A 24,111-nucleotide genomic window follows, 5' to 3' on the forward strand; every position below is an offset into this window, starting at 1 on the left:
AATAATTTTTCAATTCAGGCATTCCAATTATCTTTTGTAAAAGATTTTGTAAGGTAGTAAGCCTTCCGGGGTTGTTTCCCTTATTTATTTGACAAGTGAGATCTAGGTAGTGTGCTTGAATGCATGTGCATTCCTGATGTAGTATTCTTATACTTCTAACAAATTATATTTATATTATGGATCTCATCCCCACTGTGGTTTCTCCCTTAACCAGGTTTTCCAAGTACAAAATCTAGTGTTATGGTGTTGTTGTTGATTACTTTGTGTTTCTGCATCTTTCTTTTGTTCATTTGCATTAAGTGGCTAAAATAACAAGTTAACAAGGTTAAAAATTGTAGAACACTAATTCACCCCCACCTCTCAGTGTTCCTTGATTCCAACATCCATTGCTTGTATTTTGAATTTTGTGCTTTCTGTTGTTGGTAATCTTGTTATAGAAGTATCAAAATTTTGGCATTCTGAGTTACCATGAACTTATCCCCGTAGAGTTATTTGTCTTTCTTGAGATTTTTATTTTGATTTATATGATTGTTATGCATATCTTTTTGAATTGATCTGTGTAAGTCAAACCTTCTTTTGAGTTTCCTGAACTCTATTTATGAATATTGCTTCGTTTTCCCATCAAAATTTTACTTTTGTTTGTGTGCACTATTTCTTTTTACATATGCACTATTTTATTTGTCATATATGCTAAAACACATCATGAATGCACTATCCTATGTAATAAATGTAGCGTTTCATGTTATAAATGTATTATTTCATGTTATAAATTTGTTGTTTCGTGTTATAGATACATTACATCATGATATATGTGCTACATCGTATTTTACATGCACTACATTATGTTATATATGTTCTATTACGTGTTATATATGCATTATTCTATGATATATATGTGTAACTTTGCATTATATTCACTATTCTATGTTATATATGCATTTTTACATTTTTGAGTTATTTTTTAAATTTTTGCCGCTGAGTCAAACTAGAGACTTGTTTTTGGAGTTGAGAATATTAGTAATGATTTTCCAAAATTCATTAATTGGACAATTGATGGATTTTTGTGATATTCTTGATGTTGCATAAGATATGCTCTCTTAGAATTAGATTGTGCTTGGAAAATCGACTTATAGTAATGGTTCAGTTTGTAATATGGGAACCATTAGATTATATATTATAGATGGTTATGAGTTATATTTATGATCTATATTTGATCCTAGATCATAGGATCATACTAGGAGAAGTGGCTTCCAAGTGCGTGTCGAGGTAACTACCAAGAGGTTCCTTATAAGGATGCCTGGAGATTTAGACTGCTAGGAGATCTCATTGGAAGTTGATTTTTTTTAAATAAGTGATAACGTTAATTAATTTATTTAGCGGTTGGGTAGTTTTTACATTAACAAGATAGTAATATGTTTTGGTGCCTCACTCATGGCCTAGAGTGCTAGTTCGGGCTCAAGATGAGATTGGGAAGGCCTTGATGGCATGACTATACTCCCTTGTCTTCATGAGAGGTTGAGTGGGTTCCGCATGGGTGTCACTTGGTTCCAGGGTCTAGAGAGACTATTAGGATAACCTTGATGACATCATGTGATGACACTTTCCCCTAAGTATGTCCACGCTCTCAACCTTGTTTTGTGGAAGTCTCTCATTGGTCACTAGTGTATTTTTGTATTTGAGCCGACATTTTGTGTTGAAAATCTTCGTTTATGTCATTTGTTGTGCTATGGGAGATAGGTGTCCGTCTAAGCTTAGTGTGTGTGGGGCCTTACATCATTCTCTGGGCATGGGGGTGGTTCCTTTTGGTTCCACATGGTTGGGTGGTTGATGCCTTTCTTCCATTGGGATATTTTCTTTGTGCTGGATGTTCGTAAGCATATTGGATATTTCTATTTCTCTAGATCTTGTACTATGACGCAGTTGTATTTTATGATTACCTAATTGCAGTAGATGACGTATATTTGTCACAGGATCCCTATACATGCTGTAATATGTAAATTATTGATGACATATGCAATGCTGATAAGGAGACATGGATATACATTGTAAATGGACATTGATTATTAGTAGACAATGTATATTATCTTATTTGATATTGTAATTTAGTAATGACATTATGATACCCTAGGGAATATTGTTATATGATTATTTTACTTATGTAGTTTAGTTTACTTTATTCATTTTAAAATTGCATTTTTAATTTGGAATGAGTAATGTAATAATGCAATTAAATGAGTAGTTGTTACCTTTTTTAAAAAAATATCCATTTTTCCTAGATTATGTGTTAGTTTCTCTAGGGTAGTTTCATGGTGGGCATTACAAAACACATCAATCTCATGTTACCATATTAATGTATCTAACATAAACCTCTAATGAACTACATATGCATATGGCCCCTGATTTTGCAAATACACATATACCACTACCCTAAACACAACTATGTGCTCCCAAGACCAAATCTGTAGGATTATGATACCACAACTGATCAAATGAACACCCAAATAAACAAATATGTGCAGTTAATAATATAAGATTATAGAACACAAGGACCCAATGTATAGACCCAACTATCATCCTCATCTTTGCTAGTACCCTAGCCGATCTGACTAGAAATCCATGATTTCATCATTACAAAACCAATGTGCCTATAATCAGGCTACATTTTACTATGCTAACTTGATTATACTCTCTCATCGTCACATCCCAACTAATCTCATATAGATCCTCAATCCCAAGATCCTCCATCTCACACCCATACAAGTGACACAATGCAACAATGCCTAAATGTCGAGCATACGTGCCTCTCTCTCTCTCTCTCTCTCTCTCTCTCTCTCTCTCTCTCTCTCTCTCTCTCTCTCTCTCTCTCTCTATGAATGGAAATATGAAGAATTTACTAGATGTCCTCAAGAGTCACCAACTCCTCGCCATTGTGTAAATGAAATGAGCTCATCTACGAGTATCACCTCTGTATGAGTGATATGATCAAGCCCCTGTTAGTCGTATCCTTAGGCATGTAGAGAATGTGATAGAGACCAATATGTTAGAAGATTGGCCTATTCTAGCATGCACTAAGAATGGGAAGTATATAGCTTGCCAAAATATGTCATTGTCAACCTAAGGCTATCCTAAAAAATTAAAACTCATTTTTAAAATCATGCGTAATTGCAAATATTTCCCAAAACTTACAACAATTGTGAAACTTAAGTAAATGTGAATTTTTTATACACTTTAAAGATAAAATTAACAAATGTAAAACACTTATAAAAATTGTGGAATCATTATTATAAATGTGAAACACCGATGACACAATTGTGCAATCATTAATGATTGCGAAACATAATCAATGAATGTGAAATAAAAATCACAATTGTGAAAAAATTGACGAACAAATACAAAATTCTTAAAAATTTAGCATCAAACAAAAAAAATTTAATGATAAATCAGTGGAAAATTTGAAAAGGTATGACTAATTACTTACCCCACCACTTGAGCCCATTGCCCTACCAAATGATTGAACCTACTCAGCCAATTGTTGTCTCCTCTTGACACTTGACATCACTTTTCAAATGCTCAATAATTGCTCAAAGATCGCCCAAAATTCTATAAGCGCCAAGGATTCAAATGAGACAAATGAACCCTAAATTTTTTATTTATAGATGAATTGGAGCCCTAATTAGGGTTAGTCACCCTCATGGTCATGGTCAAATCCAACTTTAAATACCTTTTAGGTTTCTCAAACTAACTCAAAACTTTTCTAAGTTACAGACTTGAGATCCTGGTCACATTATCGTTAAATTGGTCTTCACATCATAATTTTTTTACCAATTTTTTGAGGGGGCACAATTATAACCTATTCTCATTAGGGAATACTTGGGTAGGTTTTCTTAATTATTCTTTGAAACAACACCTGAAAATGCATTGTCTCCAAGAGGGGAAAAATGTAGATAGTCTGAATTGTCCCATTACTAATATCGTTAATTTTTCTTCTATATTAATTAAATAAATTTAATTATTTAGTTAAACCAATTTTATTCTTTTTTATTATCATCTTCTTATTCATCGCAAATTGATTATTCAATTTATATCTTAATCATTTGATCAATTGACCATTTTCCCTCTAAATTATTAATAAAAAAAAATTATTATGTAACTAATCTTGATTATTTACTTGTACAACTTGATTTGGCCTAGTGGTGGATAACTTGTTCTCTTAAAAGAGAGGTTACAAGCTCAAATCCCACAATGGGGTAAGGTATGTATGTCTTATCGGCTTTGACATATTAACGATCAAAATAATAAAATTGATTATTTACTTTAATTAAATGATCTATATTGTTTAATTAAAATCAATTTCTATTTTCCAATAAATAAATAATTTATTTAAATTATTTAATTATCTAATTATGTCTTCCTAATTAAATAAATTTCTTAAATTTATACAATATATTTTCCCTTCATTTAGAATAAATCAATCTTTCCCCAAATTTTGTTGGAATACAATGAATCCAAGAACACTGAGAGGGGGGGGTGAATCAGTGTTCTACCGGAATGGAGAAATTTAATCTTAGAAAAACCATGCTGGGATTGAAGACCCACAATATCTATCCACTAAACAGATTAATAAATATTACAATAAGGGGCCTGCACATGCAGAAAGACCAATAGCCTAGAGCACACTGCTCATCACAAAATGAGTCTCACTGACTACAGAGAGGTTATAACCACCTCAATATAACTAGACAACAATCCATAAGAATGAACTGCCAATGATAGCATCTACCATGCCTAATTACAATCCTGGTTAAGCTCAATATTGGAGGCCTTAAACCTCTTCCGCAAACCCAACTCGATCTCCAATAATCAACCAAATCCTCTGCTCAATGAATATTACATTGTTCGCTCCTTACATATACATATCCCATACATCATGATATATAATGAGATCTTACATCATATTTATACCAACCTGGGACCTAAAAAATTAGGTCAGCCACCTAAAAGATATTACAATAAGATCATTACATACATCCACATTACAATGATATGCCATGTCAGCTTTAGACCAAAACAACATTAAACAAACCATAAATCATCCTACTAACATGTAGAGAACACGTAACATGATACTAGTCCATAACCTAGATAGGTACCAGACCTAATCTGGGTCCACCATGCCAAAGCAATGTCTTCAATTAGTCGAGGCACAAACAAAGATCGCCTTCTACATCCTAAATTCCATCTAGAAGCCACACCAACACCACTAATGCATCTTGTCAAAGATTCTCAGTAAAAACTCTGTCGGTAAAACCTTAAACCCTTACTGGTATAGGCTTGATAGAGTGTATGATAGCATCCAATCACCAAGTTAGTATCAACTGACCAAAAAATACTCTAGAAACATCAAACCAAATATATTCCATTGATTCAATCATGTCAGTAGTATCCAACTGATAATCCCTTCTGTCGGTAACACAAGTTCTTCTATCGGTAACCAAAACCTGTCTGTCGGTAACCAACCATAACAGCTAGTGTTGACATCAATGAAAAAACATCAATGCAACATATAATCAATTCCTTCATATTGCCAACAAATTCAAGTTCATTAATTAATTTTATTTCATTCAATATTTTCAAAAATATAAATGCAAATTAAATGATATTTCAACTTAATTTCCTACATCACATGGAAAAATTCCTATGTTCCACTGACTTCTAGTCAACTCTCAATCAAATTTTTCTAACAATTCAATCAATTTAGTCTTCTAATCAATCAAGTCAATTAACTAATCAATCAAATTTATTAACTAACTAGTCAATCTTGTTTATCTCTCAATCAATTTAATTAACTCCTCAATCAATCAAGTTGGTCTCCCAATAAAATCCAATCAATATGAGAAATTCTCACCCACCAACCTATGACATTGAATCTCAGCCATTCAACCAATCCTTTTAGAATCTATAAATTCAGCACCAATTTTCCCATATTGATAATCACTATCTTCGAATTCTTGTGTCCTCATATTACAGGTTTCCATAACGTAACTCTAAGAGAAAATTTCCCACAAGGAGAAGAAGAGAAATAGAAGCAACATGCTTGGATTCAACAAGATGTTCTCATTGTTTTTATTTACTTTTGTTGTCGAATTTGTTAGTAGTCTTTTATTGTGTTACAATAATCTAACTATTATTATGAATTTTGCTCATATACAAAATCAATAAAAAGAGGCCCGATAGTAGTGTCAAAATAAGATAACCAAAAAGGAAGGGGACCTACGACAAATGTAGTAGGAGTGGCCAAAGAGAGGTCCACAAATAGCTCCAACTAATGGGAGACTATTGTTGCAATTGAAACTGACCCCAAAATAGGGGATGGAAGTAAAGGATGGGTGACTGTAGGCGTGGCGGGAGGAGGAATGGAATCCACAAAGCCAAGAATCTTTAGAAGATAAGAACTAGGTAACCCGCAAATAACATCCCTATTAGAAGTGGCAAAATCCAAATATAGAGTTGAGCACGAGGGAGCAAGAGTGGCCCATAGCAAAAAAACACATTAGTTAAACTAAACTATTTCTATATTCCAATGGATTAAATGTGAGGGCCTGAGTATTATCATGTGATTTTGATTGCACTTCTCCATTGTCATAGCATATGCATTTTTCACTCTTATCACAACCTAGTTTTCCTCTAAGAGAGATAGATAAGTTTCAAACATATTCCATGGGTATGTTCTAGGTCAACTCCATAAAGAAGAATTACATGTGATCATGCATTGTCATAAAATTTTCAAGGTAAACTATTTCATATAATTACTTCTAGTACATCTAACTTTTAGAGGTATTAAGTTATAATAAAAAGAAGCTATAACCAATTTTAATAGTTAAAAACACTCTATTGACCTTTAAAATTCAGCAAGTACAAATCCCTCTTAACCTTATTTTGATTCATATAGAACTTTTATTCTAATTATTTGCTTCATTTTATTTTTTCCACTCAACTTCTTGTCTAAAATATAAATTACAATTATAATTAATTTACATGTATAAAATGTTTCATTTCCTCTAGAAATATAATTAAACATATTTATTTATAAAACTAATTAAATTTAATATTAATTTATCTACCAAACACCCATAGTTTATGAATGTCGTTAAGTACTTCATTAAAAGTTATTAGCCAATAGGCTATATATGGGAAGAATCCCCACCGGATTTTCCTCATGTCAGATGCCGGTAATTTGCTATTGCTGATAACATCGCCGTAAAGGTATACAGAACCCAAATCTCTGTTTAATCAATAAATCGTTGGGTTGTGGTCAATAGTTGTTTACATCACAGAACAAATTTTCGTAATTTTTAATTAGTTGACCGTACTTCAAGCTACCTTGCGCCGCCCTCTTAGGTTTTCAGCCATAGCGATGGAGACGGCTCGCACCAGAAATACTATAGTTGCTTGTTGTGTGTGACATGCATCATTTTGAAGTTGTAAAAGGCATCAACGTTGGGAATTTGGCATGGCGAAGCTCATGCATTACAAGAAAACCAAGGAACTCATTGCCAGGAAATATATTGAGCGAGACCCTAAGGTATTGTGTGATTTTAATGGCAATAGATTTTTTTGTTGTTGGAGCAGTTAGTTAGGGTTTCCAATCTATGGGATTAGAAAAGTTTTACTTGTTGATTTCATTCTTTGTTTCGTTCCTTGTCCTGTTGATTTTTTTAGAATGGATTTGTTGTGTATTTGAACCTGTGGTTTTGTTTGCAGATAGACCATAATGTTATGTAGGAGATTATAAACCATTGAATGCTCAGGCACCCAAATATTATTTGATTCAAGGATTTATGTTCGTGGCTTGAGTCCCATGGCTTTACTTCTCTTTTTGTGAAGATCAATTGTTACTTGAAGTCGATTCTGTTCGGCATGTTTTGATGGTGCTTTGTTGTTGTAGCCACTTTTTCTAAGCGTGGTTTCCAATCAATCTTCACATCTAACAAACAATCCACTATCCTACGCAATTAAGTAGCATTTCTCAAACCACCAAGAAGACTTGAAAACTAGGCACAAGAACTTAAATCAACCGGCACTCTAGAGCTTTTGATTATCTGGGTACTCCTAGTTTTATCTCCCATCCAAAGGGCACAGATCCTGGAGTTATATTATAACTCTGTTCTTCCACTGCCTTTATTGTCTGAGTGTCCTTGATGCTCTCTTTGGAAGTCATCCTCTGGCTGCTGCTCAAGGACTCATTGGGAGAGCACATTTCGAACACGACATTGTCTACATAGATTTCCTTATTCAGATTGATGGATAGCTCTTTTAGAGCTGATTTTAGCGGCATTTTTTTTTTAATAAGAATGCCAAATAGAATTTGTGTGAGACAAAATACTTCAAATAAGTGTGATCTCATGAAACACCTTGATTGTAGGATATACTCAAATTGGATTTGTTGCAAAGGAATTAAATTTTTTCAAGAAAATGCAATTGGAAGGTGTAAAGACGAATTCTGGCAACCTTTGCTGGCATCGTCCTTGCATGTGTAAAAATGGGATCTTTGGAATGGCTGTGTCTATTCTGCCTCCAAAAAAGACGAATCCGTCAGACTAACAAAACGTGGTATGCATTCTCCGTCGTTGGATAAAAAATCTATGGTTGACATTTACGACTAACATCGCATGTTAGTCGCGTCGTACCACTTTTTGGAGCTAGAATAGACGCGTCCCTTTGGAATAGGGTATGGAATTCCATCAATGTATAAAGTATAGAGGAATTTTTCAGATTTTGTAGTTGGCACTGCCTTGCTTGACATATATGCAAAATATTGAATCATACACACAGCACAGGTACTATCTAAGAAAATGCCTCAAAGAAATTTGGTCTCATGGAATGCCATGATTAAAGGATATGTACTACATGGATTTGTTAAGAGTAAAATTTCAAGCAAATGCAATTGGCAAGTGTAAAGCCAAATTACACAACCATTGCAAGCATCCTCCATGCCTATGCCAAAATGGGAGATTTGAAACAGGGCATGGACATCAACCAAACCATAAAGGATCAAATTTTTTTTTCAAAATACTGTGTTGCAACTGCCCTGGTTGACATGTATGTGAAACATGGAAGCATGGACAAGGCATTTGAATTTTTTGACAAAATTGCTCACTATTGTACCAATAACCAGAATAACTAGAATTAAAAATATAATGCATATCACAAAACTTAAATTACATTACAATAGAACTGTTTTTATAGACTTCCATCTCCTACATCGATCAAAGAAAAAAGAAATAAAACAAAGCTTAAAACTAAAAAAAATAGTGGAAAACTATTTTAAAACTAAAACTAAAAACTTCATCCTATCTTAGCAGTTTTTGTGAACTGCTTATTCACAAAAGCAAAAAATAGTAATAAAGTTGTTTTATCTCTAGCATGTCATATTAGCATTCATCATTATCTTCAATCTCCCTCTAAATGATGAATGGAGGTAAGACCCAATTGATTATGAAAAGCAACAAAAGTCAATATTGAAAGAGCTTTGGTGAAGCTATCAACAACTTGTTCAAAAGAACGATAGAACTGCAACTCTACTTGTCCATTTTGAACCAAATCACATAATAAGATGAGGCTCATAGCATACATAATATCAGGCCTATTGGTTGTGAGGTACATGAGGTTACCAACTAAACTCCTATACTAAGTAGCATCAACCTTGGGACTGGCATTTCCTTGGTTAGTTTTTCACCAAGGGCTATGGGGGTTGCAAGTGCTTTGCATGCCACCATTCTAAACTTCTTCATTAAATCGGCTATATACTTGGTTTGGGAAATAAATATACCTTTTGATGTTTGTTTTACTTCCACACCAAGAAAATGGTGCATGAGTCCCAGATCTGACATTTCAAACTCTTGTTTTATTTCTTCTTGAAGCTTCTCCATGAGAGCTTCGCAATTACCTGTATAAATAAGATCATCAACATAAAGGAAAACTATGTGAATATCATTACCAATATGTTGGACATACATGGTGGGCTCTGAGTGGTTTCTATTGAATGTTTTCTTCATGAAATAACTGTCAATCCTAGCATACTAGGCATGAGAAGCTTGCTTCAACCCATAAAGGGATTTCTTCAACTTGTAGACTAAGTGTTCTATTTCTGGAACTTCATAACCCATAGGTTGTTCCACATAAACTTCCTCATCTATGTAACCATTAACGAATGCTAATTTCACATCCATCTAGAATATTAGTCACTTATATTGTGTTGCAACAACCAATATAATCTTAACTGTATCAAGTCTAGCCATAGGAGCAAAATTTTATGCATAATGCACTCTAGGAGCTTTTGCAAACCCCTTGGCAACTAGTCTTTCCTTATGTTGTATTATTGAACCATCTACATGATATTTGACTTTGTAAATCCGTTTCACACCAATCACCTGCTTACCTTTGGGAAGTTGAACTAATTCCCAAGTATTATTATTAAGAATGGAATTTATCTCATCATTCATAGCACTAACCCATACAGGTTCTTTCACTGATTCTTCATACATAGAGGGTTCAGCTTTAATTGTACTAAGAAAAGAAAAATTAACAACTATATCTATATTGGCACTCCTCTAATAAATATCAGCCAAACTTCGTACCTTTCTTGGAACAGATGTTGGAGGTGATGATGGAGGTGAATCTTCACCTGAGTTAGTGCTACTTGAGGAACTAGGTGAGCTTGGAGGACTAGAACTGGAGCTTGAACTTCCACTTGATCTTGTGGGAACAGGAAGAGGAACACTATTATCTTCCATGTTTATTATTATTGGTGGTTTTAGTTGCACATCATCTTTCCACTACCATACTCCCCCTTCATCAAAAATTACATCATAGCTAACTATCCATTGATTTGTCTCTGGATTATAAAATATGTAGCTTTTAGTTGTAGTAGAATATCCCACAAAGATACAAAGTTGGGATTTGGCAACTAACTTCTTTCACTTTTGATCTAATATATGCACATATACCAAGCATCCAATGACTCGAAGATGAGCCACTGAAGGCTTGTGACCACTCGAGGATTCCTTTGGAGTGAGATTTTGAACTGCTTTCGTGGGACTATGGTTGAGAATATATATGGTAGTGGCAACTGCTTCTCCCCAAAAACTATTTGGAAGATGTTTTGTCTGCAACATGCTTCATTCCATTTACATAATGATACGGTTCTTTCTTTCAACAATACCATTTTGCTAAGGTGTATATGCGGTAGTAAGTTGTCTCTATATGCCATGCTTTAGACAAAAATTAGCAAACTTATTAGAAGTAAACTCTCCCCCTCTATTTGTTCTGAGTATCTTGACAAGATACCCACTTTGTTTCTCAACCTCTTCCTTAAAACTCTTGAAGCATGCAAAGGATTCAGATTTTTTCTTCAAAAAATAAACCCATGTGAGGCGTGAGTAATCATCAATCAAGGTCAAAAACTAAAGCTACTTACCCAATGATTTCTCTTGCATGTCACCACAGATGTCAGCATGAACAAGATCTAGAGGAGATTTGGCTCTCCAAGGTTTGCCAACTGAAAAACTGTCTTGATGATGCTTGCCAAGTGCACACACTAAACAAACTTCTTCTTTTGCGTTGATTGGAGGAAGACCTCTCACCATATTCTTCTTATTCAACAAAGTTAGCCCCTGAAAATTTAGATGACCATATCATTGATGTCATAACCATGAATCTTCTATGGTTGATTTCAGTGCATGCAACTTACTAGAAATCAATGTGAGTGGAAACAATAGATTCTCTATCATATAAGTCTTTGCTACAACATGATTATTATTAGATTTATAAAAAAAATTACAGCAACTATCTTTAAATACAACTTTATAATTCTTTTCTATAAGTTATCCTAGACTCAAAAGACTATGTTGTAACTGTGGCACAAAGAAAGTATTATGTGTGTGTGTGTGTGTGTGTGTGTGTGTGTGTGTGTGTGTGTGCGCGTGTGTGTGTGTAGTATCTCCTTACTTAGTCTTGACTGCAAGGGTACTTTTATCCACTACATCAACCTCCTTAGCATCTCCAAATTTAACTGTACTTCTCATTGAATCATCTAATTTGACAAAGAAATCAAATTTACCTGTCATATGATTTGAACAACCGCTATCCAAGAACCAGACATCGTCTTGGTGTTCTTTTGCCAAATTTCATACAAAGAATGTAGAATTATTTGCGTCAGAAGACTCTTTTGTATAACTAGCTCTTGACTTATTCAAGTTAGATTTCTTCTACCTGCACTTAGATTCATAGTGTCCATATCTTTCACAATATCTACATTGGATACTCCTTCTATCAAAAAAACTTCATCATTTTCCTCTTCCTCTACCTCTTCCTCTATTATTACCATAATATTCACCTTAAAATTTAGTAGTGTGAGAGGGAGGAGATTTGCAATTTTCTTCAATATTCATAGAAGACTGGAAAGCTTGCACAAAACTTTTCGTAGAGTGTTGTATATGCTCCTCATGGGACTGCAAAGAACCAATTAACTCTGCAACTTTGAAAGTAGTTAGATCTTTACTTTCTTCAATAGCAATTGCTACTGGATCAAATTTAGGAGGAAGAGACCTCAAAAACTTTTCTACAATTTTTTGGTCTCATATAGTTTCACCTTGAGTCCTAAGGGATTCACAATACATTGAGTCCTAGTAATAAATTCATGAATGGACTCGGATTCCTTCATCCTCAAATTTTTATATTCTCTTTGAAAATTTTGAAGTCTTACCAATTTGATTTTGTTTGTACCTTGGTATGCAGTTTGTAGAGCCTCCCATGCATCTTTTGATTTCGTCAAACTGGTAATTTGAGGAAAAATTAAAACATCTAAGGCAGATTGAATGGTGAAAATTGCATTGTTATCCTTCTTTATATCTTCTTTCAGTTGAGTTTTCTATTGTGGTGTCCATGTATTTAGTGTATTTTGATCAACAGGTTCTATGTATGCACCTTCCACTAATTCCCAGAGATCTTGGGATAATAGTAGGGTCTTCATTTTGATACTCCAATAACCATAGTTTTATCTAGTAAAAAATGGAAGCTAAAATGCTAAATCTTTTCCATTAGCCATTTGGATATAAATGTTTCTCTAACTTGCAACCTACTCTGATACCAAATAAAAGAACAAATTTTAAATAAAAATAGCTGAAATATTAAAAACTAAATTTCTCACTATTGTACCAATGACCAAAATAACCAGAATTTAAAATATAATGCATATCAATAAACTTAAATTCAATTACAATAGGACTATTTTATAGACTTCTATCTCCTACATCAATCAACGAAAAAAGAAATAAAACAAAGATTAAAACTAAAAAAATAGTGACATACTATTTTAAAACTAAAACTAAAAACTTCATCCTATCTTAGTAGTTTTACAAACTATTGATTCACGAAAGCAAACAAAAAAGTAATAAAGTTGTCTTTATCTCTAGCGCAACATATCAAAATTAATCATTATCTCCAGGACTGCAATGATTGAAGGATATGTACAAAATGGATTTGTTGAAAAGGCTTTAGAAACTTTAAAGAAAGTGCAATTGGTAGGTGTAAAGCCAAATTCGACAATCTTTGCTAGCATCCTTCTTGCTTGTTCCAAAATCAGGGTTAAATTTGCGCATTACTATGATGCAATAAATCTTTCTTCTCTATAATCATATTGTTGTAAGTGTTTTGGCTTTCTGCAAATATTGACAATGATCTTTATTGATGCAAAACATGTCACCCATCATGCTTTTCTTAGTGAAATGCCTAAGCGAGCCCTCATATTGCTTGCACAAATAGTTATTAGATCCCTTCTTGAGTGACTTAAATAAGCTAGAACTCAGAAAATTTAGAGAATCTTGCATTAAGTGTGTTGAGGAAGCATCTACCCATTGACAGAGCATGAAAATTGTCATAAAACTAGAATACATTGTGGAAGGATGATTACTTAGTGATTCTGCATGTGTGGAAATCCTTAGGAGGAGTGATTATTATGTATATATTGAGAAAAAATATTGTAAGAGGGAAACATAAGGGATAGCCATTTAAAATAACAATTCTTGTGCATTAATATGTTTGATACTTTAAGTTCATGAATAAATAATTGTAACACGTTATAGACACTAAATGGATTGCTCGTGATTCAAGCCCGTCCATAACCATTAAAGAAATCTATATCTTCACATTAGCGAGGAGTACATATTAAATCTAAAATACTTGCAAACACAAAGCTTGCTTTTAAATTAAATGTCTAGCACTCAGTCTAACCCAAATGATAGAATACAAGGCGAATAACATATTTTCAAGAATAGATGTATTGAGCACATCTTTTGCATTATAACATATTTTCAAAACATAGATGTATTTAGAATATTTGTATTAGTTTATTAGTATTTTTAGCATTTGTGTACAATGCAAGTTGAAATGGATTGCCAAAATCATAGATACTATTATCAGTGATAAAGATTGAACTGACATGCATGTCATTAAACTACAATTTAAAGATAATTTTAAAAATTTGTATCGAAAAAATTTTGACAAATAAAAAGAAGAAAAAAAAGGAAAAAAAATATTATTACCATTTATATCTTGTTTATTATTTTATTGTATATTTGTTATGAAATCTTTTTAAACATACATTAATATATTAAAATAAAATTTAACAATAGAATTTTAATTAATATAAAAAATAATTCGCATACCTAAAAATAAGTATTCATAAAATGATTTAGATATTTGAAAGAAAATAACATTAACTTTTTTAAGAATCAAAGAACAATGTTAAAGTTTTGGTCATTGCTTAAAAATGGTAATAATATATACAATTTCATGTGTATAATATAAAACTTATGTTAATTTCAATAACATTTAAAATCTTTGTTTGATAGAGTGCGAAAGATGGCGGAAGGAGGATATAACAAGAAATACCTTATATCGCTTTGGGTGGACATGGCTGAAGTCATTATGAGGTATAACTCTGGACGGTCATTTCGCTAGCATCTTTTCTTATCACTTCATGATTTTGAATCACTTTAGGCATGATAGAAGATTTCCATTGACCCTGTTCTACATGAGCGTTTAATTTTTCTTATTATGGAATATGCTAAAGCTCATGGGGTCAAACCCTCTCCTATTGTGAAAACCCCCAAATCTTTGACTATCCTCGATGTACATGTCATTTCTAACACTGAAATTGAGGAAGAATGGGATGGTATGAAAATGGATTGGTGTGATCTCAACGTGGCAGAGGACCTTGATTATTGCCCCTTTAGGGAAGAGGGGGCCCAAAAGAAAGTTACCCTAGGTATAAGTAGCAGTAGAAGAAATAAACACCCTAGACTAGCTGCTAGTAAGTTTAAAACCTCTGCATCTAAGCCTCAGGGATTGGGTCCACCATGTTCAAAAAAGATGAAATTGGGGAAAACAGGGGAATCAAAGGGTAAAGTCGAAGAAGAAATTAAACTTGACATCCCTCTCAATGTGGACCAAGTGGACCCATGAGAGAATAAAATTGACAAGGACTTTGAGGTGCTCCTGGCAAACTCCACTAACAGCTAGGAAAAATGCTTTCACTAGGTTAGCAATGAAATTCATCTTTTAAAGGAAGACATTAAAGTTATAATTAATAGTTTTTCAGAGAATCCCATGACAGACAAGACCGATAAACTTTTTAGAATGACCCCAAAACTCACTAAAGATGTCAAATTCTTGAAAACAGAACACGAGTCTAGGATTATTCAGATAGAAAAGAGTATGGAGGAGATTAAGGGCAAACTAAGGAAACTAGTTTAGATAAGCAAATAAGCTATGAGCAGTAGTGCAGAAGGTCTAAGAAAGGTTAATAAGATGATGGCTATGCAAAGAGCCCAGCTAATTAATAGTGTCTCGCCTTCAATGAATAAACTAAGAAAGAATAATTTGGATTTCAGTTCATGAGGGGTGGATTCATAGGTTACAACTAGACCCTCTACCAGAATGAGGAGTAGAAACTAAGAGAGGAGTGCAACGAGATTTATAATGGAAGAGCTCAAGGAGATTAATAAAAATATGATACAGAAGAACTCTGAGCTCATGTATTCTTTGGTTTAGTTTTATCCTATTTGTGTTGCTAGTGCTTAGTCTTGGTATCGTTGTTGGTTGTGGCATTGTGGATTTTTTCCCCTATTTTTGTTTTTGTTTAGTTGTTCTTTTTGGATTGGTTCGCTAGTGTTTTAATCTTTTAATTTTCTGTTTGGATTTGAGTTTCGGGTCCTTGTAAAACCCAAGTGAGCCTGAAACAAAAAAATAAGAATTCAAAAGGCAGGGAGGTGGAAGAAAGGTCGCCTTTCAGGTCTGATTTGAAGCAGAAGAGCATCATGGAGAAGGACATGACAACGAAAGATGATCAAAACACTGAGGAAAAAGAGGTTAGTCTGGAGGTCAATCTTAATACCATGGATGTCAAGAACTAGGAAGAGCATCAAGTGGACATAGGCCTTTGCATAAATAATGGGACAGAGAACTTCAAACAAGCACTCAACTGGATTCAAAAGGAAATCAAGGGTATAAAAGTCAAGCAAGCCCATGAAGCTGGGAAAATCGAAACCTTACAAGCCCTAGGTTCCGAAAAACTCAACTCCCTCCCAAAATGTCTTAGTGAGCTAACTAAGGCGATTGGTAATGCGGAGGAGATTACAAATGCCAACCGCAACAGTTTTACTTGCCTAGAAGACAGAGCAGATGCTACTGATCACAGACTGAATGGTATTGAGAAGACACTTTAAAAAATTGGGGAGTAGAGCCACAACATCCTGAAGGTTGCTTTGGCGAGCATGAAAACCCTCATCCGCAAGCTAGAGAGCAACCAAGGGGAAAAGGCTGTGGAGGGTATTATTAAGGTCAAAGACGACACCCCAGAGCATAAGGAAACTGGGCTCTGAAGAAGAACTAGAGCTAGTACTAAAAGGATACAGAACCAGAGCAAAGAAATAGAGGACATCAAGCGGGTTGCGGAAACTATGGATCAGTTGGAGCTGGAAGCGGCGGAGATGCTTCAAAATTTGACCTAAGCCCGGGCTTCTGTTGGTCATTTTTGGTTTTTAGTCTGTTTTGATCTTTTACTTCCTGGCATTTTGTATGCCAACTGTCATTTCTTTAGCTGCTATCTTTTGTTTAGCTGTGCGTTTATGCTTATTTTTTGATCTTCCTTCCATACTGGGTTTCAGGGACCCATCAAAACATGTTTTCCCTTAATCAAAAACATTTCAAATATTTGTTATAATTATATTTTAAAATTCTTATTATTAAATATTCTATTTTAAATTTTTTCTTTAAATTATTGCTTTAAGCAAACAAACAATAATACATTAAAATTTTAAAAAATCAAAATTAATGATATTTTTAAATTAATATTAAAAAAGTATAGACAATTGAATAAAAAATTGATTTATAAAATAATTAAGACAATTAAAAGAAAATATTAAAAAGAAATTCATTTAAAAATATTTAAATAATATATGTAATTTTTGTATCTATAATTTAAAATGTTATATTAATTTCAACAACATTAAAGTTCTTTATAATAATTATGCTAAAAAAATATTATTAAATATTCAACCTGAGCTCTCATCAATTTTCTATTCTAATTAAAAAAAATTGCATGTCCCATTTTGTGAAACAAAATTTTAGTGTAATTGAAAAAGAGGTATCAATACAAATAAATTATTTATTTCATACTCTACATTTTTCTCGAAGGAAAATTAGTTTTAAATGAATATAGCTTAGTAAATGAGTTTTAATTGAATATAGCTTAAGTACCATGTTTTAATTGAATATAGCTTAAGTACCCTTACAAAAATAAACGGTTAAGTACTTTTTAGTTCCTGCCGAGGAGAATACTATTGCATTCATGCAATTTTATTTTTCATTTAGTTCATTCAATCGTTATAAAAGATTAATTTTTTTGGACAAAAAGATTATAGTTTGTCTTTAATATTTTATTTAAAATAATTTATAATGTCCATTTTCTGTATTTCAATTGGTTGCATTTGTCAGTCAATTATATCACTGGTACAATACCATATTAAATAAATATTAGCAGATTTACCGGTACGATGCGGATTCAAATGAGAAATTGTGGCACTGGTATCCAGACACAAAATGTGTTTCTTCCGTCCATTAATATACCATGAATTAAATGTCCTACATTTTAAACGATTCATGGTCAGGTTTACCAGCAAGTTTGCTAAAAAGATTTTAATATTTGATTTTTAATATTATGTTCGTCATACTGCAAATAATTAATATTATGTTTGTAATAGTGCAAATAATTATATTTAATAAAAAAAAAATTATAATATAATTTAATGTGTATTAAATATATATATATATATATATATATAATTTAAACTTTTGTTTAATTTAATTGTAATTATAATTTGTAATATCTAAAGTATATTAACCTTATTATAAGACATTTCAGTTTAATAGATACAAGAAACTTTGATATATTAATTAATTTTTCACCATCATATAAAATATAATTTTTTCATCTTTTATGATATTTTAAATTTAATAGGAAAGAATAGAAAATAGTTAGACCTAAATTTTAGGTGAAATTAAATTTCATGTAAAAATCAAATCTAATGTATATTATATAGTAGTAAAATTATTATTTTTTATTTTTTATATGAATGATTTAATAAATTTAGAAAGATACTTGTAAGCTAATACTTCTTTCATGAAGAATTTGAGACTCAAAAAAAATTATATGATTCTAGCCTCATCTCTTATAGTAATAGAGGTAAAATTTAGTGTTTAGTGAACTCATTTAAAACCATTCAACTTTATTAGAACTTTAAAGACTTCTGAAAAAAAAAATTATTTTTACTTATCTAGATAACAAATTACCAAATCATCTATGATTTACATAATTCTTATTCCAAAAATCAAGGAAACTTTTTCTAAATTCATAAGTAAAGTTGGACTATAAATTTAAAACAAAAAAAATTGCGAATAATTTCAAAATTTATCACACCTAATTTTTTGGAGAACCCTCCTCTAACTTGTCTGTGATTACATGCATGTTTTCAAATAACATATATACATATCTCTACCTCTCTATCCCTCTATGATACTACCACATCTTTCTATCTTTCTATATCTCCCTATATACATATCTCTCTTTATTTCTTTCTCAATATCTCTCTCTACCTTTATCTCTCCCTCTACCTCTTTCTCTCTATCTATCAGTCTTCTTATCTATATTTCTCTATTTTTATCTTCAACTCTCTCTCTACCTCTTTCTCTCTATCTTTCAGTCTTCTTATCTATATTTCTCTATTTTTATCTTCAACTCTCCCTCTACCTCTCTCTATCTCTATATCACACCTAATTTTTTGGAGAACCCTCCTCTAACTTGTCTGTGATTACATGCATGTTTTCAAATAACATATATACATATCTCTACCTCTCTATCCCTCTATGATACTACCACATCTTTCTATCTTTCTATATCTCCCTATATACATATCTCTCTTTATTTCTTTCTCAATATCTCTCTCTACCTTTATCTCTCCCTCTACCTCTTTCTCTCTATCTATCAGTCTTCTTATCTATATTTCTCTATTTTTATCTTCAACTCTCCCTCTACCTCTCTCTATCTCTATCTCTCTATCTATTTCTCTCTCTATCTTTTCGCGACTTATTGATTCAAATTAATTAGATGCAAGTGCTAGTTGTACTCAGAAACAACGGTTAAATCTAGTTACACATTGGCTAAATTGTACACCAAGTTAGTACCTACACGATGATGGTGCGTACAACCTTAGACAGAGAATACCGTTGAAAATTGGACAGACAACGTTTACGTGTAGGGCCTGCCAAAGTAAATTCGACCATTAATGCAGAATTCTCATCTACTCTTAAGCCAAGAGATTTAAAACACAAGTCAAGCCATTCCTGACCATTTGTTTGAGGGTTGATATTCACAGAATTTCAATGCATTTCAGAAATCTTTTAACACGGGTTGGATATTGTTGAGAAGAACATTGAAGTAACCAGAAAATACATGAGTGCATCGAAATTTAATGGCAAGTAGCAGTAGACTTTAGGGTTAATGTGTTGGTCAAACCTTTTTGGGGAGTGTTCTCCATGAAAGTAGGATAAAAGTATCGGGTTTTCATCGAAATCTTTGGAAGACTTCCACCTACAATAGTTTTCAATTACCCTACTTTTGCAAGCAGATGTTGACAAAGGCGCAAAACCCTAATATATTGCTTTTGGTACCCTTCAACAGCTGCCAATATTTGTGAAGATCTGGTGTGAGAAAATATCTGGTGAAAAGATCAAACATGGCGAGGAATATGGCGGATTTTAATAGCTGTATGATCGAGTTTCGAAAGCCACCGTTTTCGGTAAAAGTTTGAAGATTGCTGAAACCCTACACTTTAGCTGAGTACAAAGTGGCGAGTCAAAAGGATGAATATTGTCAGGGTTCGAATCCGGAATGGTTCGATGTTAAAACTACCCCCTTCTCCTCGTATGATATTGCTCGCTCTACAAATACCACTTTGGCGATGATTTCTGCCCTATCGCGTGTAGATGCTGGAGATCTTACTCTTCCCGCTCACAAAAATGAAGATTTACTACTCACTGGAATGAAGAGACACAGAGATGATCAGCAGTATGTGACAGGTACCACAAAACCTATCAGCGAGGAGACAGAAACTTCTATTCAGCACTTTTCTGGTACATCTCCTCAAGGTTAATAAAGTTTACACTTTCTATTTTTTTTATTTATATTTATTAACTAAAAAAAAAATTAGGATGTTCATGGTGCATATTAGGATTTTGGGAAAAAAGTTCAGAAAATAATTGAGCCAAACCCCTAAAATAGGAGAGCAAAGGATGAAAATGATTTCAATAGCTCATAAATAGATTGTAAAATTGTTTTCCCCTGCAGCTTCATTGCCAAGTTCACACAGAACCCAAAATCTAGGGTTTGTAAGAAAATATGAATATTTTGTTCACTTCAAAGCGATATGTAAATATTTCCTAATATTGTAAACCCCGCTACTCATATAAGAGCAATTTAAACAGGTTATGGAAGTTAACGATAAATTTAGATCGGAGGAAACAGATTACGGATTAATCTTTATAAATAAACCTACAATGCGGAAAGGAAACTGTCCTGACACAAACATTAGATCATTGCATGGTTACAGTAGAATTGACGTTTAAAGTCGTAAAATGTATTGCCGAATAGATGCAGATCTGCTAATATGATAGCTTTTAAAAACTGTGTACCTGTTCTCAACGAAAAACATTACGTGCAGGGTATTCTGTTACATATAAACGCTAACTCCAACAGAATTAACTCTCAGAACATTTAAAAATTTTCTGCTAGAATTTTCATTTTGGATACAACGAAAAGATTGTAAAATTCTCCCATAACAAAATTCTATCAACGGCGATGAGTCCAGTTATTGAGGTAAACATGAATAAATTCTATAACCGTTGATTTTAAAATCTGTAGGAGTTGAACAAATGAATAAATGAAGTTTGTACCGACCTGATAGGAAGGAGAAAACATAATATTTTTCTCCAAATATGTATAAGGAATTTTCATTCCGTCGCCCATTTAGCTTAATTGAAATTTACCTGAGAAGCTTAGTTCTGCTCGGAAGACATCAATAAGCCAGTGATTGCACTAATCAAGAATCAATTTATGACAAATGAGGAAAGAAAAGTTCTTACCCCAAAATATGCGTAGAGAATATAATGATGAATCAACATTTTCATTAAAAAGCTGTTACAAAGGAAACAATTGATAGACATCTTCATTTAACTACTAGTACAAGATTTTCTCGTTTGAACAAGAAATATGACATATTAGCAGTTTTACTAATGACATACTTTCGTTTTTGTAACTGCTTCGTGCTATACAGGAAGGAAAAGTAAGGAGAGTTGTGATGAGACATTACAAAGAAAAACTGTATCTTTTGGACAAATTGCAAAACAGAAATCCAAATCGGTGAAGCAGCAGATAAAGGTGCATTATAGAGGAGTAAGACAAAGACCTTGGGGTAAATGGGCTGCAGAGATCCGCGATCCAAACAAGGCAGCTCGGATTTGGCTGGGCACATTCCACACTGCAGAAGATGCAGCTAAAGCATACGATGACGCTGCCTTAAATTTCAGAGGTAGGAAGGCCAAATTGAATTTCCCGGAAAAAGCCTCCCTCACTTTCACCGAAACCAACAAAAAGCACAGTATGAATTCAAATAATGAAGATGCCTTTGATAAAAGGAGGATAGATAATCCGGCCGCAACCTCAACATCCACTGATTCTCCATTCATACTCAACCCTCAAATGTCAACGCCAACTACAATTGGACGCGGTGCTGCTTCTTCTGACTTTTTTCAACGCGGATATTCGTCAGGATGTTTGTCTCAATCTCCTGAGCATAGTTCAAGAGTGGATCTGCACAAAGCTAATAGCTTTCTTTCATATGATGCAATTCAGCAATATTCTAGCTTTACAACATGTCACCTGCAGCAATTAGACAAATTTCAGCAACAGCAACATGAGGTGATTGTTCCACAACATTTACCTCAACCAGCCTACACTCTAACACAGGAAGAGGAGAATCCTTTTCAAGAAACTGCTGTCATTCAAATGCCTATTCAATCTAACTGTGAATGCTCAGCGGCTCTTACACCACATAACTTTCAATGCAAAGATCCATGACAGAACAGGTGAAAGAAAACTCAACACTCTCTTGTATTTCAGATACATTCAACGGTGTGTGTTATAAAAGTTTGAATAAACCAAACATATATATATCTTTCTACACCATTAGAAAATATGTCAAAAAGGTTTAGTATTTTATGTGATACGAAGGTTTGTCTCTTAAATCTTCGAGGCTGTACAACGGCAAGTATGTGTATATTATTTTCTATTTATTTCTGATTTCACACGTTCAACACAATATTTCTAGAGAATGGAAGACGGTGCTAACAAACGGGCTTTTAAGGAGGACTCTGACAGTAGTATGAATTGGGGTTTTAACTTGAAGAATTTTTTAAGCTGATTTAATTTCCTTTATGTCGAGAATGTGAGTTTAGTTTCGTTCATGCACTAGTGGTTTTAAGAATTCTTTCTACTTTCTGCTTCTGACTTCGTTGATAATTAAAAGAGAAGATATATATACCATTGCATCCTTGTAGTCACAATAATGTAAGATATGGAATTCATGAAATGTTTGAAATTATTCTCAAACGTATGGACTTAGTTGCTTTTCGAAATTTTTCTGAGGAGACAAATAACTATTCATTGTGTTCATAGAATAAGCAATATTAATGCACACACATAGCAATTACCGATTGTTCTAAGTAGCTGGATTAGAGGAAGCGAACGACTGGTTTACAGTTTTTCAAATTAATGACTGTAGCTATACATGTATCTTATGTGTTCAATCGTTGATTCCACAGAAACATAAACTATTTAAATATTCACATTGCATTGAAAAATCTTTATTCACCACAATTTTATATTTCTGTGCTTAAATGTTTTAAAAATATTGTTTTTGATAAAGATAAACGGGTTTTACATGGACCCGAAACCAAAGGTTTTACAAAAGCCAACCATCAGCCAAACAGACATAAACCAACAACAAAACAAGGAAGCACCCCAGAACAGTCAGGAAAGAAAAATATACACATACAACAAAACAAAAGAAAAGAAAAGCACTCAATTAAGAGAGTGCACCAGCTCCTTGTTCTTCTGGATGGAAATCTTGTCTTCACCTCCAAGATCTTTGTCAGGTTCACTATGAATGGATCTGTATTCTGCAACCATGGCATTGATCTTTTCGAGCCCCTCTATACTATTGTTTATGGCTTCTTTTCTTTTCTCAACCAGGTTCTTGACGTTTTTCTTTATCTCCGCCATAGACTGTTCCACCTTTTCAATTCTTTGTTCATGATTGCATTTCATCACCTCCGCATCTTGGAAGAGTTTTTGGGTCATAATCATGAGCTTCTCAAATTTGCTAGGCTCAAGCAAGGCTATGAAGATATCAATAATCTCTTTAACCCCCACTTTGAGGG

The 24,111-nt window shown here is 33.2% G+C and overlaps 1 protein-coding gene across 2 annotated transcripts; it reads left to right on the plus strand.

Annotated features, from left to right (window-relative positions):
* Window positions 1-19,846: 19,846 nt before the first annotated feature.
* On the plus strand, window positions 19,847-23,086 carry LOC131026662 (ethylene-responsive transcription factor ERF054). 2 transcript variants are annotated; one of them, XM_057956603.2, is made up of 2 exons: window positions 19,847-20,748; window positions 21,948-23,086. In XM_057956603.2, the coding sequence occupies exons 1-2, from the start codon at window positions 20,577-20,579 to the stop codon at window positions 22,748-22,750; spliced, it is 975 nt and encodes a 324-aa protein (XP_057812586.1). In that variant the 5' UTR covers window positions 19,847-20,576; the 3' UTR covers window positions 22,751-23,086. The 2 variants fall into 2 exon arrangements, with proteins under 2 accessions (XP_057812586.1, XP_057812579.1); XM_057956596.2 differs by having other exon boundaries at window positions 19,849-20,763.
* The last annotated feature ends 1,025 nt before the right edge of the window (window positions 23,087-24,111 follow it).

Source organism: Cryptomeria japonica, chromosome 9 (assembly GCF_030272615.1).
Source record: "Cryptomeria japonica chromosome 9, Sugi_1.0, whole genome shotgun sequence".
Classification (NCBI taxonomy): domain Eukaryota; kingdom Viridiplantae; phylum Streptophyta; class Pinopsida; order Cupressales; family Cupressaceae; genus Cryptomeria; species Cryptomeria japonica.